At 41.7% G+C, this 14,618-nt stretch overlaps 1 protein-coding gene across 1 annotated transcript; it reads right to left on the bottom strand.

Annotated features, from left to right (window-relative positions):
• Positions 1 to 250: 250 nt before the first annotated feature.
• Positions 251 to 12,588, bottom strand: LOC308080148 (phospholipase B1, membrane-associated-like; the record flags this gene model as incomplete). The annotated part of the gene is given in 26 exon segments (XM_080421926.1): positions 251 to 360; positions 363 to 390; positions 595 to 660; positions 5,701 to 5,781; positions 6,027 to 6,042; positions 6,179 to 6,278; positions 6,421 to 6,464; positions 6,562 to 6,629; positions 6,861 to 6,919; positions 7,006 to 7,066; positions 7,401 to 7,478; positions 7,585 to 7,656; positions 7,769 to 7,864; positions 8,126 to 8,230; positions 8,569 to 8,650; positions 8,746 to 8,846; positions 9,718 to 9,783; positions 10,053 to 10,133; positions 10,258 to 10,309; positions 10,467 to 10,575; positions 11,387 to 11,447; positions 11,606 to 11,713; positions 11,830 to 11,902; positions 12,097 to 12,161; positions 12,311 to 12,376; positions 12,505 to 12,588. Coding segments are annotated over 26 exon segments (1,932 nt in total).
• Positions 12,589 to 14,618: the final 2,030 nt, after the last annotated feature.

Below are 14,618 nucleotides of genomic sequence, written 5' to 3'. Positions count from 1 at the left end.
ACAACTGAATTTCCATCTACTCTGCTGTTTTCAATGCTCTACTGCCCCCCAGTGGAAATACTGTATAATATACACATCATCCATCCATCTTCAACCGCTTAGAATCGGGTCGAGGAGTTAACAGTTCCAATCAGTTACACAAAACTGCCTGATTGTTGACTCGGGTCTGTCAGTGCTTTGGCAGGTGTAGAATTTCAATGTGTTCTTTTGCTCAGCTAACTATATAGAAAATAGAATATCAAAGATAAGCCTAATTGTTCCCAAGTGCCAAATCAGCTGTGGAATGATGAGCATACTTTTGTAAGAGGCTGCACCCAAGAGTGTCTTTCTTGATTCTGCAAAGGCCTTCTACTTCTAGATCTCCAACACATTTACCATCACCCTGGGGACCTAGTAAGGCCATAAGGAAACAACGCCACATTTAGGCTACAGCAGGTGTAGAATTTGGATGGTATTTAGAGGTCAGTCATAGTTATATAAATGATACCATAATTTCATTGGAATTTCACCCTGCTTATGCAAGATACTTTATCTAAAGATACTGCATTATTAACTATTTCCTGCTTAAATAGGTATAACACTTTTATGCCTTGCCTCTTTGTAGAGCATATCCAAACTTGTCATCAAGTGATGCGTATAGTTCTGAGGTGACAATGTGGCCTGTGTTGTTGAGAGAGGAATGATACAGGTACATTAATAGACATACAGTAAAGACGTTATATCATTGTTATATCAACACATTAAAGAAACCCTGTTGTGGTTGACTCATACCTTATTCACAAATACATTCATTGCTCTGCAAATGTACATGGCAAGTCAAATGCAAATGCATTATTGGAAATTCTTCAAAGCAATCTACAAAGCAAATATTGACTGAAGAAAGCAATAGCATTCAATATGCATGAGAATAGCTGCAACATTGGTGATGAGCAAACGCTTAGCTGTTACTGCCATCACCTCAAATCTCATTTCCCTTTGATGGAGCACTTTGATATTCTGCTTCAAGGTAAAACATTTATTAATTACTTAATATTAAAAAATACATTAAAATAAATACTGCCCCGATAGTGGAAAGGGCAGGGCAGCAATGGAGAACAAAACAGAGAAAGAAACAAGCAAGGAAGAGAGATAATAAAGAAGACAGAGGAGAAAGAGAGGTGGACAGAGGAAAGATAATAGCGAGAAGAGAGGGTGAAGAGAGTCTGGGTTGACTTCTCCTCTGTTGATGTGAGAACAAGGGCTGATCAGGGACGTGCACAGATAGACTCTAGGTGGTGCTAGAGCACCTGCCCTTTGCCCTCTTGACCAGAAGTGCCCCGTTTACAGCAGGGGTCTTCAGCAGGGGGTGTAGAGTTACTACAGGGGGTCCGCCAAATCTTTATGTGATATGATTTTTCTTTTTACCATAACCACTCGAAACCTAGCATCCCTTTTCTGCGGAGAACTTTAGCCAAAAATAGCAGATCTACAAGCTCACAACGCCTCGCAGCGCCTCTCGCTGCGAGGCGTTGTGGGCTTGTAGATCGGCTATTTTTGGCAAAGAGGTATAGGTGTAGAGGGAAAAAAGAGCAGACCAAGTAAACAAAAAAAAGTATAATTTACTTGAGCACCTGCCCCTCAAAATGTCTGTGCACGTCACTGGGGCTGATGCTGTGTTTGTCTCATACAGAGGGAGGCAGAGAGACAGGGTGGGGGGGGGGGGGGGTTGATTTGTGTTTGAGGGCTAGAGTGACAGAATGTGCTCATTCTTGTCTGCCCACATCTCACTGTGACACAATAAATCAATAAGGGCAGGCTTGGTCACAATGCTTGATTATTCTGCCTCCGTGCTTATTCCACATGGACCATGATAGGCCTACTATGAGACATCTCGAAAAACAGGACATCACAATGCACTGAAGGAGTTGTAGCCACCTTGCTATGACATGAGATTGTCTATGTGAAGGGGGCTGTTTTATGGCTGGTTGCGAACGCGGAAGGACCAAGTGGAGCTTACTATGTAACTGTGCTTGGGTTGTGTGTCTGTCTGTCCGTGTGTACACACACACACACACACACACACACACACACACACACACACACACACACACACACACTAGAGCTGGGATACCCGACCGAAACCTGTCGGTACCCGTCGGGTACCGACGGGCCGTGCACGGGTCGGACGCATTTGCATAATTGGTGGTCGGAATTCGATTCGGATCGGTCATATTGTTGATATATAGAAAATAAAGTGTAAAGTAAAGTGTAGAAAAATAATGTCCGCCTGGGCGAAACACCAAAGAAAGAGCCGGCTCACCCGTGTCTGTGTTCTACTTCCTGGTTTACGTGACAACGCACTGTGCGTTGTCCTGACAACGACGCACAGGAGTTCATGGGAAAAACGTTTTTTTTTTTTGGAGGGAACGTCATTTGTGTCCGTCGGTCACAACAACAACAAACAAAAAGAGAGAGAGAGTGAGAGACTAGCATGTTGGGGCCAGCGGAGGTAAAAGTGAACTTGTCTTCTGGCAAGTTTATTACAACTGAAAACTTAAACGGGAAATCGCCGGTGTGGAAGCATTTCAGCTTAGTCGTTAATGCAGACACGAACGATGCCGTTGGCTTTGTGAAGTGCAAAGGTTGCGGCGACCTGATGCATTATGACAGCAAGCGGACTGGTAATACAGCCCTGAATCGACATCTGGATAAAGTGTGCAAAGGCAGGATACCGGCTACAGCGGGCAGTTTGCAGACTACTATGACTGGCTTTGCTACTGCCTCCTCAAAGAAAATTACACAGCAGTCAAAATCTAAGCTCACCGATAAATGCGTTGCATTCTGTTGCAAAGACATAAGACCTTTTCATTCAGTTGCAGGAGATGGTTTTATGGAGTTGACGCAAGAGCTAATTCACATCGGTGTTACATATGGACATGTCTCGGCGAAGGACGTACTGCCCGACCGCACAACAGTGTCTAAGCGTTGCAAGGAGATGGCTGCAGAGAAACGCAAACAGTTGATTGAAAAGCTAAATGACGTTCTTAGTGAAGTGAATCTAGTTGGAATGACCACTGACATGGGGACGGAGGACTACCACAAATCCAGCTACATGGCAATCACTTGCCACTTCATTACAAAGTCATTCGAACTGATTAGCAAAGTGTTGACAACAGCAGTGTTTCCACCTGAAGACCCTAAAACAGGCGAAAATATTAGGAGAGAAATTATCAGACTCTTAGTAACAGAATACGGCCTGGACCTCAATGTGCTCAATAAGGTGGTGTGGGTGACAGACCAGGGCTCAAACATAATCGCTGCCCTCAGACCATACAGACGTCTTGATTGCCAGGATCACGTGTATAATACTGTGCTGCGCCATGCCCTCGACCCAGGGCAGCTGGCACAGGTAGCCCCCGAAGTTGCCTCTACCCTACAAGCTGCCAAATCATTGGTGAAGTATGTAAAAAAGTCGGGCATAGCAGCTTTGCTGTCAAAAACGGTTAATCAAATGGGGGACACGAGATTTAGTACAGTCTACCTCACTTTAAACTCTATCAAAATTGTGTACCAAGAGCTGCGTGAGAAGTTAGACGGACGGGGAGAAGTTAACCGCATCGATGCCATATCGCCAGATGTGCTCGGTTTCTTAGTTGAGTTCCTGCAACCATTCTATGACGCCCAGCGGGAACTTGAGGGAGACAAGTACCCAACGCTAAACCTGGTGTTTCTCTGGTTCGAGAAGCTGAAGCGCCACTGCAGGCCGATAACAACAGATGCTCCTTACCAGGCTATCATCCGAGAGCGTCATCTCAACTGGATCCCACGAAAAGTTGTGATAACGGATCATCACAAAATAGCCACGTTCCTATGGCCCAAATACAGCCAGCTCAGAATGTTATCCAACGATGAGAGAGACCAGCTACACCAGGAGGTAACTCTCACTTTATATTATTATTTTTATCTTTCGGTTTTATTGTTATTGACTTGTTGCTATTAATGGTGCTGTAACTGCTGTTACTATTAGGCACGGGATATTATTATTGATGCCCCATCAATAATCAAATCCCGTGCCTACATTAGCAGCACTGAACGCTTATTGCGATGCGAACATTATCACACCTGACATATACCTTCTTAATTATTGATTCTTGAGGTTCGACGACAGCTGAGCGACATGAACAACAACACCGTGACCGTACGGGAGGAGGAAGACCCTGCCGCAGGTGATGACCCTCCTGCACCCAAGCGAGCCGCACTGGACTTTGAGGACTGGGACAATATACCTGAGGATAATGTCATTGATGAAGTCGAACTGTATGCCACACGAAATCACCTCATGAGCAACGAGAGGGATGTTTTGGGCTGGTGGCGTGAACATCACCCCACCTACCCGAAGCTAGGCATACTTGCCAGGGGCATTCTGGCGATACCAGCGAGCAGCAGCAGCAGCGAACGTAACTTTAGCGTAGCTGGAAGAACCATTGAGCAAAGGAGGACAGCGTTGAACCCGGACACTGTGGATGCTATCCTTTTCCTCCATGACAACATGTAAACCACGATGGTTGGATTGGTAAATGTTAATAGTTTGATGTATAAGCTGTTAAACAGTGAACAGTTGAGTAAATAACTCGATCCATGATGATCATATTAATAGCCTGCCGCTGCCCGCTATACGTGTCGTCGTGGACTTTAAAAACTGATGTCAATCGTCAATGCTGGTAAGACTGAATATTAATAAAGGCTATTGATGATAACTGTGGAAAAAGTGTGTGTGTGTGCAATGTGTGCATGTCTTATACTATTTAATAATCAACGTAGGCTACTGTATATAAAACGATCCCCTTTCATGGTAATTTACAGGCCCATATAGTATAATCAGTCAGTCGCTTTTTCTTTCTCCTTTCTTTTTCTTTCAGGAAGGCACTTATTACACTGACACGCAAACATGTTATAATGTGTAGTCTGCAGTGCACCTTGCCTGACTAATAAAGAGCGTTCCTCAAAGAAAAAGAGAGAAAAAAAATGCGAGTGAAAAAAAGCGTCGGTTCCGGGCCCCGGTTCGGACGCATATTAATAATTAATGGTCGGGCTAGATTCGGGTCGGACACAAAGCTGTCGGTAACGGGTCGTATTCGGGCTGAAAAAATCAGCCCGATCCCAGCTCAAACACACACACACACACACACACACACACACACACACACACACACACACACACACACACACACACACACACACACACACACACACAATGTCAATGTTCTCTCCCCATCACGGTGAAATAACACGGATTACAAGTCTGTAAATACACAATATTTTCGAGCTGCGTTCGCTTCCAGCGTTCGCGCGTCTTACTTGTTTTAACTAGCCAGTCATTCTGTAGAGGTTATGCACTTCCGACCAAGTGGAGCTTACTATGTAACTGTGCTTGGGTTGTGTGTCTGTCTGTCCGTATGTACACACACACACACACACACACACACACACACACACACACACACACACACACACACACACACACACACAATGTCAATGTTCTCTCCCCATCACGGTGAAATAACACGGATTACAAGTCCGTAAATACACAATATTTTCGAGCTGCGTTCGCTTCCAGCGTTCGCGCGTCTTACTTGTTTTAACTAGCCAGTCATTCTGTAGAGGTTATGCACTTCCGATGAAAACTCATAATGTTAGTGATGGCAGCTCATGGAAACTCACCCTATCATTACAATACTGACACAGGTCATTGCCACCGATGAAGAGGGTCACCAGCTTCCAGTCTTTCTCAAAATTGACAGCCTGTATCCACAAGAAGGACAGAGAGGGAGACAAAGGTTGAGAGAGATTCAGAGAAATAGAGAATGAGGAGGAGAGATGGCATAACATTCGATGTCAGGCCTTATTTTTTCAGCTACTTTCTGTTGCAGTAATAGTATGCATAATGTATGTCAATGTAAAATACAACAGAATCACATCAATGCTTATTGTAGAAAGTAAAATCAACTCACAGAGTGGGTTTTCATGGCATCAATTTGTTTTCTGACCTGCCCTGGGATTCCTCTGTATAAAACATTAGAATATGAATACACCCTGTGTATATAAATACACAGGGAACCTAGAAACTGTAACCAATGAATAAATAAATGTAAAAGTTTTATGAAGGCGCTATGATATCAAAAGACAGTCCAGCACTCACGCTATTTTAGCTCCTGATGCAGCCGTGTTGAAGCCATTCTGTGTTTTGTCTTCACCAAATGACATTCCCATGATGCTAGGATTGAACTTCTTGAGGATATCTGATCACAAAAACAAGATACTTTAGAGACAAAAATTATTAATGTGATAAACTTGGTCAATTAAGGCCAGTTTGTCAACTCTGTCACCTAGTGGTGAGAATATGTATTACACACTGTGTTTCTCTCCAAGTTAAGTGCTTACTGGGTAATGTTGTGACAGTTTCAAGTTGGTCATCCCCTCCAATGCTGAAACAAACAAATACACAAAATTATATCACAATGCAATGTGTACGATAAGTCAACCAAAGATATAAGATATATGCTTTTGAGTGATGACTCTCACCTCCACGACACTCCTCTGGACTCAGTTCTTAACTGTAAAAGATTCTTTGCCTTAGCTCCAAATCCAGCCTATAGAAGGACAGATTAAATAAATGTATAAAATAAAATGTCTAACAAGGGTATGACATATATCCACAAAACACATTTATAGCCACAGATAACATTCTCACACACACACACACACACACACACACACACACACACACACACACACACACACACACACACACACACACACACACACACACACACACACACACACACACACTCACATCCATGCTTGTTGTGCACTGCACTCACTGTTACAGAGTGTCCCAGTGCAGCCACCACATTGATGTCTCCTGGTCTCAGCCTGTGTACTGTGAGGAGATTTGTATAAATAGATCTCACAATCGACCACTTCTTTTGCGCATAATAATACCCAAATAAAACACTGAATGCACACCTGAAGTTGGGACAGTATCAGATGGAGCTGTGTCAACACAGGAGAAGTCACTGCCCCAGTTCTAAACAATGACAGAGAAGGACATGCTTTAGTTTAGAGGGTTACAGAGTCAATCCAGAGCCACAGAATATAAGTCAAATACTGTATGATCTATAATTCTGAGTGAGTGGTTACTAAAGACTAAAGGCACATTTATATGTTGTCGAACGACCCTGCTAGGGTCGTTCGACAACATATAAATGTGCCTTTAGTAAGACAAGTGTCTGCCGACAGCGTTGGCTGACAAATTGTATTGTTTATTTTTTAATCCATTTATTTAGTTAGTTATTTTCAACTGGAGAAAAAAAGTGTCTGCGTCTTCAGTTGAAAAGATGCAGACACAACAACCTGCCTACCGTAAAAGGTGGAGAGGTTGGAGGTGGACCTGGGAAGGTGTAATTGCTGTTGTGAGCAGTTCTGAAGAATGGGCTAGTCTATTAAAGAGAATCAAAAATACATTTACTGTATAGTTAAACTGAAAGAAATCTATGTTTGATATTGTTTAATTATGGTGTAGTTATCCATTTAAAGTTATGGTACCTCTGAAGGACACGTCAAATCGATGCCAGCTGTGAAATCTTGGGTAAACGTCTTGTTGCCCACCGGCTCTAACTGGGACATCGTGAAGGTGAGTAATTTGAGTCAATACCAGATTTTTTTTTGAATCATGCATGCCAGAATATCACTGAAGTTGTAATATCTTATATGCTAAGAAACATCTGACCATGTTGTTCCAAAGAGCACGGGCCATGAGGCTGTGAGCTTTCTGGCTGAGATGGAAACAGTCAGGAGAAAAGTAGGAGCGATCAGGCCGGCCATCCTTTAGTTTAGAGGAACAAAGAAAGACAATAAGTTGTGTTATGAACAAAAATTTAAGCCCAGTGCCTGAAGACACACAGTCAGGCCTAGCTCCAATCGGAACCTCTCCCTCCGGAGGGAGAGGTTCTAAATGGGGCTAAGTCAGGCCCACAGTAGTACACTTTTCATCATACGATCGCTCACCGAAAGTAACTACTTTTTCAGCTGAAAAGCGTGATGCATCATCAAATTTAAAATGCCTAATCTCAGCAGCTGACCTCACCTCCAGCTTTGGGATAAAGATCTTTCTGAGGAAAGGCTGCAGGACCACAGTGAAATTGTCATGAGTGTCATACCGTCCTGAGTCAATTAGCTGTTGCATGGCACGCTGTGAAGAGAGACATATGTAGGATTAGACAGAGCAATATGTAATAAATAAATAAACATACTCAAAATAAAGCCTGAGTTAAACATAGTTGCCCGCGGTTGTCGCACAGTGAAAATAGCAGATCTACGCACTCACAACGTTTAACACGGCGCATTGTGAACTTGCAGATCTGCTAGGATATCGGGAGACTCATTAGAATTCTCAATGCGAAGTTTGAACCACTGTAACTGTGGTTTAACCACTTAAACCCCAAATGGGTAACCGGAGTCCCTCAGGGCTCAATACTCGTGAATTTTCTATTTTGTGTAATAATAACAGTTCTTTTGTTCTTTCTGTACCTGATAAGCTCCGTTGTAGTCTCTGACCCTCTGGAGTTCAACAGATCCCTCTGTAGGCTTCAGTATGCAGGGGGAAATTAATCTGAAGAGGGAATACAAACAAATACAAATAAAAAAATATTTGAGTTGTTTGTGTTTAATATCTGCCAATAATAATGTCTTGTAGGCAACGCTTACTTTACAAACCAGGTGGGACAGCGTAGGCTCGCATCACTGTGCACTTCACGCAAGGGGACCATGTGTAACATCTCAACAAGATTCACAATGGCACGAGGTACCTGGTTAGGTACAAAACCAATAAAGCCACAGATGTTTTGTGAAGTTATAAATAAATAGTTAAAATATTGTTTAAATTATTATTGTTTAAAATATTGTTGTTGTTTTTTGTTTCTTTTATAGGTCACTTGTACTGTTTCTTATCCAAGAAGCAAAAATGATTACATTTATAACTGAATGTAATGTGTTGGATTGTCCTGTGTCCTGTTCTCTTATCAGTATTGTTATTTCCGCCAGACCGGCCGACAGAAGGCCAGAGATTATGTTTTCATCCTTCTCCGTCTGTGTGTCTGTTTGTCTGTCTGTCTGTGTGCCTGTGAACAGCTAATTTCCTGCACTACTGGACCGATCAGTGTGAAACTACTCTCCCAGTAGGCCAAGGAAGAACCTCTTCCCCAAATAATACTGGCAGGGGCAGTGGTACAATGCCATTTCTACTATGCATGCTCATCCTGGTACTCCAACATACCAAAGATCCTCAAGAAAAAGCTCCAGACCTCGCAAAACAAATTAGTTAGACTGATCCACAAGCTACATCCCAGAACTCACCTTCTACCGGTCCATTTCACAGCCTTAAGTGGCTCAAAGTTGAGGAAAGAGTCATTCAAATAAAAATGTGTATGGTTCACAGGATCATAAATAATGCTGCACCTACATGAGTATTTTCCCAAGGTCAGCACAGTACACAGGTACTCAACCAGAGGAAGTTCCACTAATTTTGTGCCTCACCTATTCAGCAGTTGTATGGGCCAACTTATTCTTATTCTTATTCTTATTCTTATTCTTATTCTTATTCTTATTCTTATTTTGCAGTTTGGGCTTGTCAGCTAAAATGCCAAAAATGAAAACATGTAAACATGTGAGTATGTATACCTCTTTGTGGAGGACATCTAGAGCTGCACAGATCCGATCAACCACATTCCTAGCTGAGAAAAAAATCTGTGGAAAATAGAATGCTGTTTGTCACAAAGATGTTTCTCATATTACTGGCTTTACCTCATTGATTCTCTGCTTGCCATAAATGATTAATCTACTAGCGAGTTTATTCAAAATGTATATGGCGTCAAGCCCAGAACTTCAAAATTTGGCTGGATGAATGTTGGAAGCAGATCTTTGGGACTACTGCTTGATTTTGTCTTTTATAAACATAGCATTGTTGTACCACAACTTAGAAGTTGCCACTGTACAGATTCAATAACAATGCTTACACTGTCTGTGCAAAAGTCACACAAGTCATTTCCTCTGATGAACATGGTGATAACTTTCCAGTCGTTCTCAAAATCAATGCGCTGTGAGGAAAAAATAGGTTAATTTATTAGCGTAATTAGTTTTGCTACTAAAATAAAACTCAGACTAAGTTTGTATGTAGGCACATGTGCATGGATTCATGTTTGTCTACTAGTCAAGACTTACAGGGTCATTCTTCATCTTGTTCACTAGGATCTGAACCTGGCCGACCATGTTACTGAAAAACAAATACTTGTGTTTGTGTTTTTAGAAAGGACAGTAGAGAGGCAAGAAACTGGGGGCAGAGAGGGGTTAGGACACACAACACAGGTCCCCTGACGCACTGAACCGCACCCCAAGAAAGCAAAAACAAAGGTAAGGAGAATAAGACTTACCCACACTTTGCTCCTGCTACGGCTTGGTTAAGGAAGGCCCGAGGAGTCTCCTCATCACCTATTCCCTCTGAGAAGCCAGTCAGTGAGGGGTTAAATTCCCTCAGGATGTCTGTTTGCCACAATCACACAAGAAAGCTTATGGAGATTGATTATCATAAAGAAATGCTCAGTATTGTGTGTATTATGCATTACAAATGGTCCACATCTAAACCTGATAGCAGGTAAGCTACAATACATGGCCAGTGATCTGGCAGACAGTGAAGTAATTAATAAAGATAAGATCACAGCTAAAACTTTATTGGGCTATTATAACATTATCACAGAATGTCATCAATGACCACACTACTGTACAGTGCACTAATAGGAAAGATAAGGCAGAGGAAGTGCTGAAGATGAAACAAATACATAATAATATAAAATAATAATAATAAAAAACACATCATATTCATTATTATATTATATAATTATTATTTTCTTTTAAACAATAACACACACATATACACACATATATATATATATATATATATATACATACACACACACACACACACACACACACACACACACACACACACACACACACACACACACACACACACACACACTCAAATATAGTGACATTATACAGTATGTGTAGCAAAGAAACAAGGAAGAGGAAGAACATACAGTATATAATCAGGATCAAGATAATCTTTACATCTCTTATCTAATCTCCCTTCTCTGGAATATCACCATGGTGTTCAAACATCTATTCTTTGACGGGCAACTCTTCCCTGCTGACTCACTTTACAACCAAGACACTGGGTCCATTTTAATGACAGAGTGGACATTTAAAAAACATTGGACAGTTTGCCATAGCACACAACATAAGAAATATGAAATACATCTTAATGACATGCAACGTTGTGTCTAACAAGTACCTACCATGTTTGTCCACAGCTGAATAGCTAGTTCGTTTGAGTCAGACACTGTAGTCTCTTCCTAAGGAGACACACATACATACACAAGGTTGCTAGTTATAGCCTTCTGGCCACATCAAGGATCTTTCATGGTTACATTTGTTATTGATCTTGAGATGTCTAGATCATTTGTTGATAACAGATGGCTTCTGCACAGTCTATTCCCTATTCAGTATTTACAGAGTCTGAGATGAGCTCAGTTATGAGCAGAGTAGCCTGCAGCAGTACTGAGAAGTCTTCACTTTGGCTGTGCCACTTCTGGTCTGCCAAGAGATGATCGAGAGAGTCCTAGACGCAGAGCAAGTGAGCAAACTATTAGGTAAGCAGCTAAGCATATAGTATTCAGACAAAGCCTCATGCACACATGCTTTCAATAACACTCTCACTTAATAATATGTATGTACCTGAAGCTCATTTATTAATGTGGCTCTCTGTAGTTTCTGGCTCTTGCTGTCATCTGGCATACACTGACATTGACTGCAAATAAATAATAAATAAAACATAAGCAAGCACATTAATGTCTAACAGATGATCATTTTACAGTTATTAGGAAATTCTAGATTGTGTATAAAAATACTCAGATGTCTATTAGCAAGATCAAAATATGCAATATACAATAGCTTTCATACAAGAATTAAGTGGGTTGTGGGATTACTGCAGCAATTACTCACTTGTCCTGCTGAGGATGGACAGTCTGGACACTCCAAACCACTGTATGAATAAGGGTGTGATGTAGCTGAAATTACCAAAACAACATTGATTGTGTAGCGCAGAACACAGTACAGCACATATGAATGCATTGTCTTTCGCATTCTATTATGTATCTATGAATCCCTTTAATGCAATATAAATGTACTCCATGATGACAGGATTTCACACACAACAGACCTTCTGTAATATCTGCAGAGCTGCCTCCACCTCCTGCACAATATCTTCAACTTTTAAAGCAGCCTATGGACATATGAACAGAGTTATGTACTGTAGTACTATCATCATATCCTGCTAGAATGTAAGATACAAACATATGTTTTCGCAAAGGAACAGAGAAAATCTGAGTTTTTTGTGTGTTTCAGTCTTACCTGTGATGAACAAACACACATAGAGTCAACTGGGACAAACAGCAGGACCAGATTCCGTTCTGTGCCTGTGGCCTGCAAGGACATAAATGTAAACTAGAAAAAGTGCTCCTCGGAGCACAGGTCTCCGCCAGGTCAGATACGTTATTGTGCCCTCCTGGTGGCGCTATAATAGGCCAATGTGAAAAGGGTGCCATTTGTTCAAGGGCTTTTCACTGCAATCGGACACTGCATTCATGATTTGAGGCATTTTGTTCCAAAAAAGTGTTTTGCAAAATTAGACCTGCTGGTGGCGCTATAACAGGCCAATGTGAAACTGATTTATTCCTCGGCCTAATAGAAATGTGCGTGTGAAATTTCACGGAAATCGCAAGCTGCGTTCATGATTTGAGGCATTTTGTTCAAAACGGACCAATCCTGCAAACTTTGGAAGCCAATTTTAGGCAATCAGGATGGAATATGGGAAATCGGATAAATCCGTGTTGATCACATGACTATAGAGATACTGTGTACCGATTTGTGTGATGTTTGAACAAAATCTGTAGGAGTAGTATCAATAAATGTGTTTTGCACATATCGGCCTCCTGGTGGCGCTATAACAGGCCAATCTGAAAAAATTGGGCCAGAGGTTCTGAATTGGCATCCAGGGAGTGTGCGTGCACAGTTTGGCAGCGGCCGGGCCAACGGTGCCAGAGATTAGCTGCTAACGGACGGACAGGACGGACGGACGGACACACGGACGGACGGACACACGGACGGACGGACAGGGTGTAAAACATACTCTCTCGCCATGCCTTTCGGCCTGGCGGAGACAATTACAGGTCTTTGGCCTGAGAGAAAACAATCCACTGTTGTCAGTGTTGCATCATTTATTTAGAGCAGAATGTGACCAAGTTTTCATCCTCAAATATATTTGGTAAAATATTTCTCATTTATTAAAAGTTAGCATTAGCTACCAGTATTACCAGAAAATAGTATTATTTCCCCCACACTGTATGTAACATCAGTGTAGATTTCTATTGAAGGGATTTGTAAACAATGGATACACAGTATGGGAAATAGGGATGAAACAGAAAAAAGCACCTGATGATGGAAGGAAACTGACAGTTCCTCAGCCTGCTCTAACAGACTCCTGCAACACAATACAACACACCACTGCCTTTAAATATGTCTTCAGTATATATGCATGTTAGCATGTGTCTATGTGTATTAGTGTGTTACCTATGCTGCAATGATGGCAGAGTGATAACTTCAGAATTAAACCTGGACATCAGTTCTGTTTGAAATGGAAAGAGAGAGCAATCATAAATATTTCAAGGCAATCAAAATGTTCTGTTTACCAACAGAAAACTAAGTTGGGAGCCACTCACTTTTAAGGGCCATCCACACCAAGCACTATACAACTATAACTATATTGTTTACTACTGTTGTCATTATGTTGTAGTTGTGGTGTGGACTCTGTCATCCACTTGCGTTGGAACAATTTCTAAAACTAAATATTCATTGTTATAGTTATATTGCTTGGTGTGGATAAGGATAATTCCTTTTAACAGGACGTTCATGAAAGTCCTTGCGGGCTTGTTTCCAATGAGGGCCTGTGAGCAATTAGGGGTTAAGAGTCTTGCTCAGGGACAAATTTCATTTCATCGACAACACATATGCTGGCGTGACCTGGAATCATACCTGGGGCAACCAGGGCCTCTGGCTCCCTAGGCGGGCTCACTAACCACTCAGCTATGGCCGCCCCTGTGAATGGTACTTTAACTGTTGTCAGTGTATTCTATCAGTTTCGTCAAAATAAGAATGATAGTGACACAATGGTTAGCACTGCTGATTCCCAGCAATAAGGTTTGGGGCCTTTCTTTGTGGAGTTTGCATGTTCTCTTAATGTTTGTATAAGTTTCCTTCAGGTACTCTACAGTATGTAGTTTCCTATCACACCAAAAGAGGTAGATACATACTCCTGCCATTGCCCTTGACCAAGGTACTGGCATTACAGCTCTTACAGTTAAGTCCTATACTGTGGGCTGCTGCTCACTGCTCCTCAGTATTTAAGATAGTTCAAATGCAGAGGATGAGTTTCCCCAAGGGGATAATAAAGTATATATAGCATATTA

The sequence above is a fragment of the Gymnoscopelus braueri genome (assembly GCF_963280865.1).
Source record: "Gymnoscopelus braueri genome assembly, chromosome: 24".
NCBI lineage: Eukaryota > Metazoa > Chordata > Actinopteri > Myctophiformes > Myctophidae > Gymnoscopelus > Gymnoscopelus braueri.
This window is presented reverse-complemented; position numbering and strand designations above follow the sequence as displayed.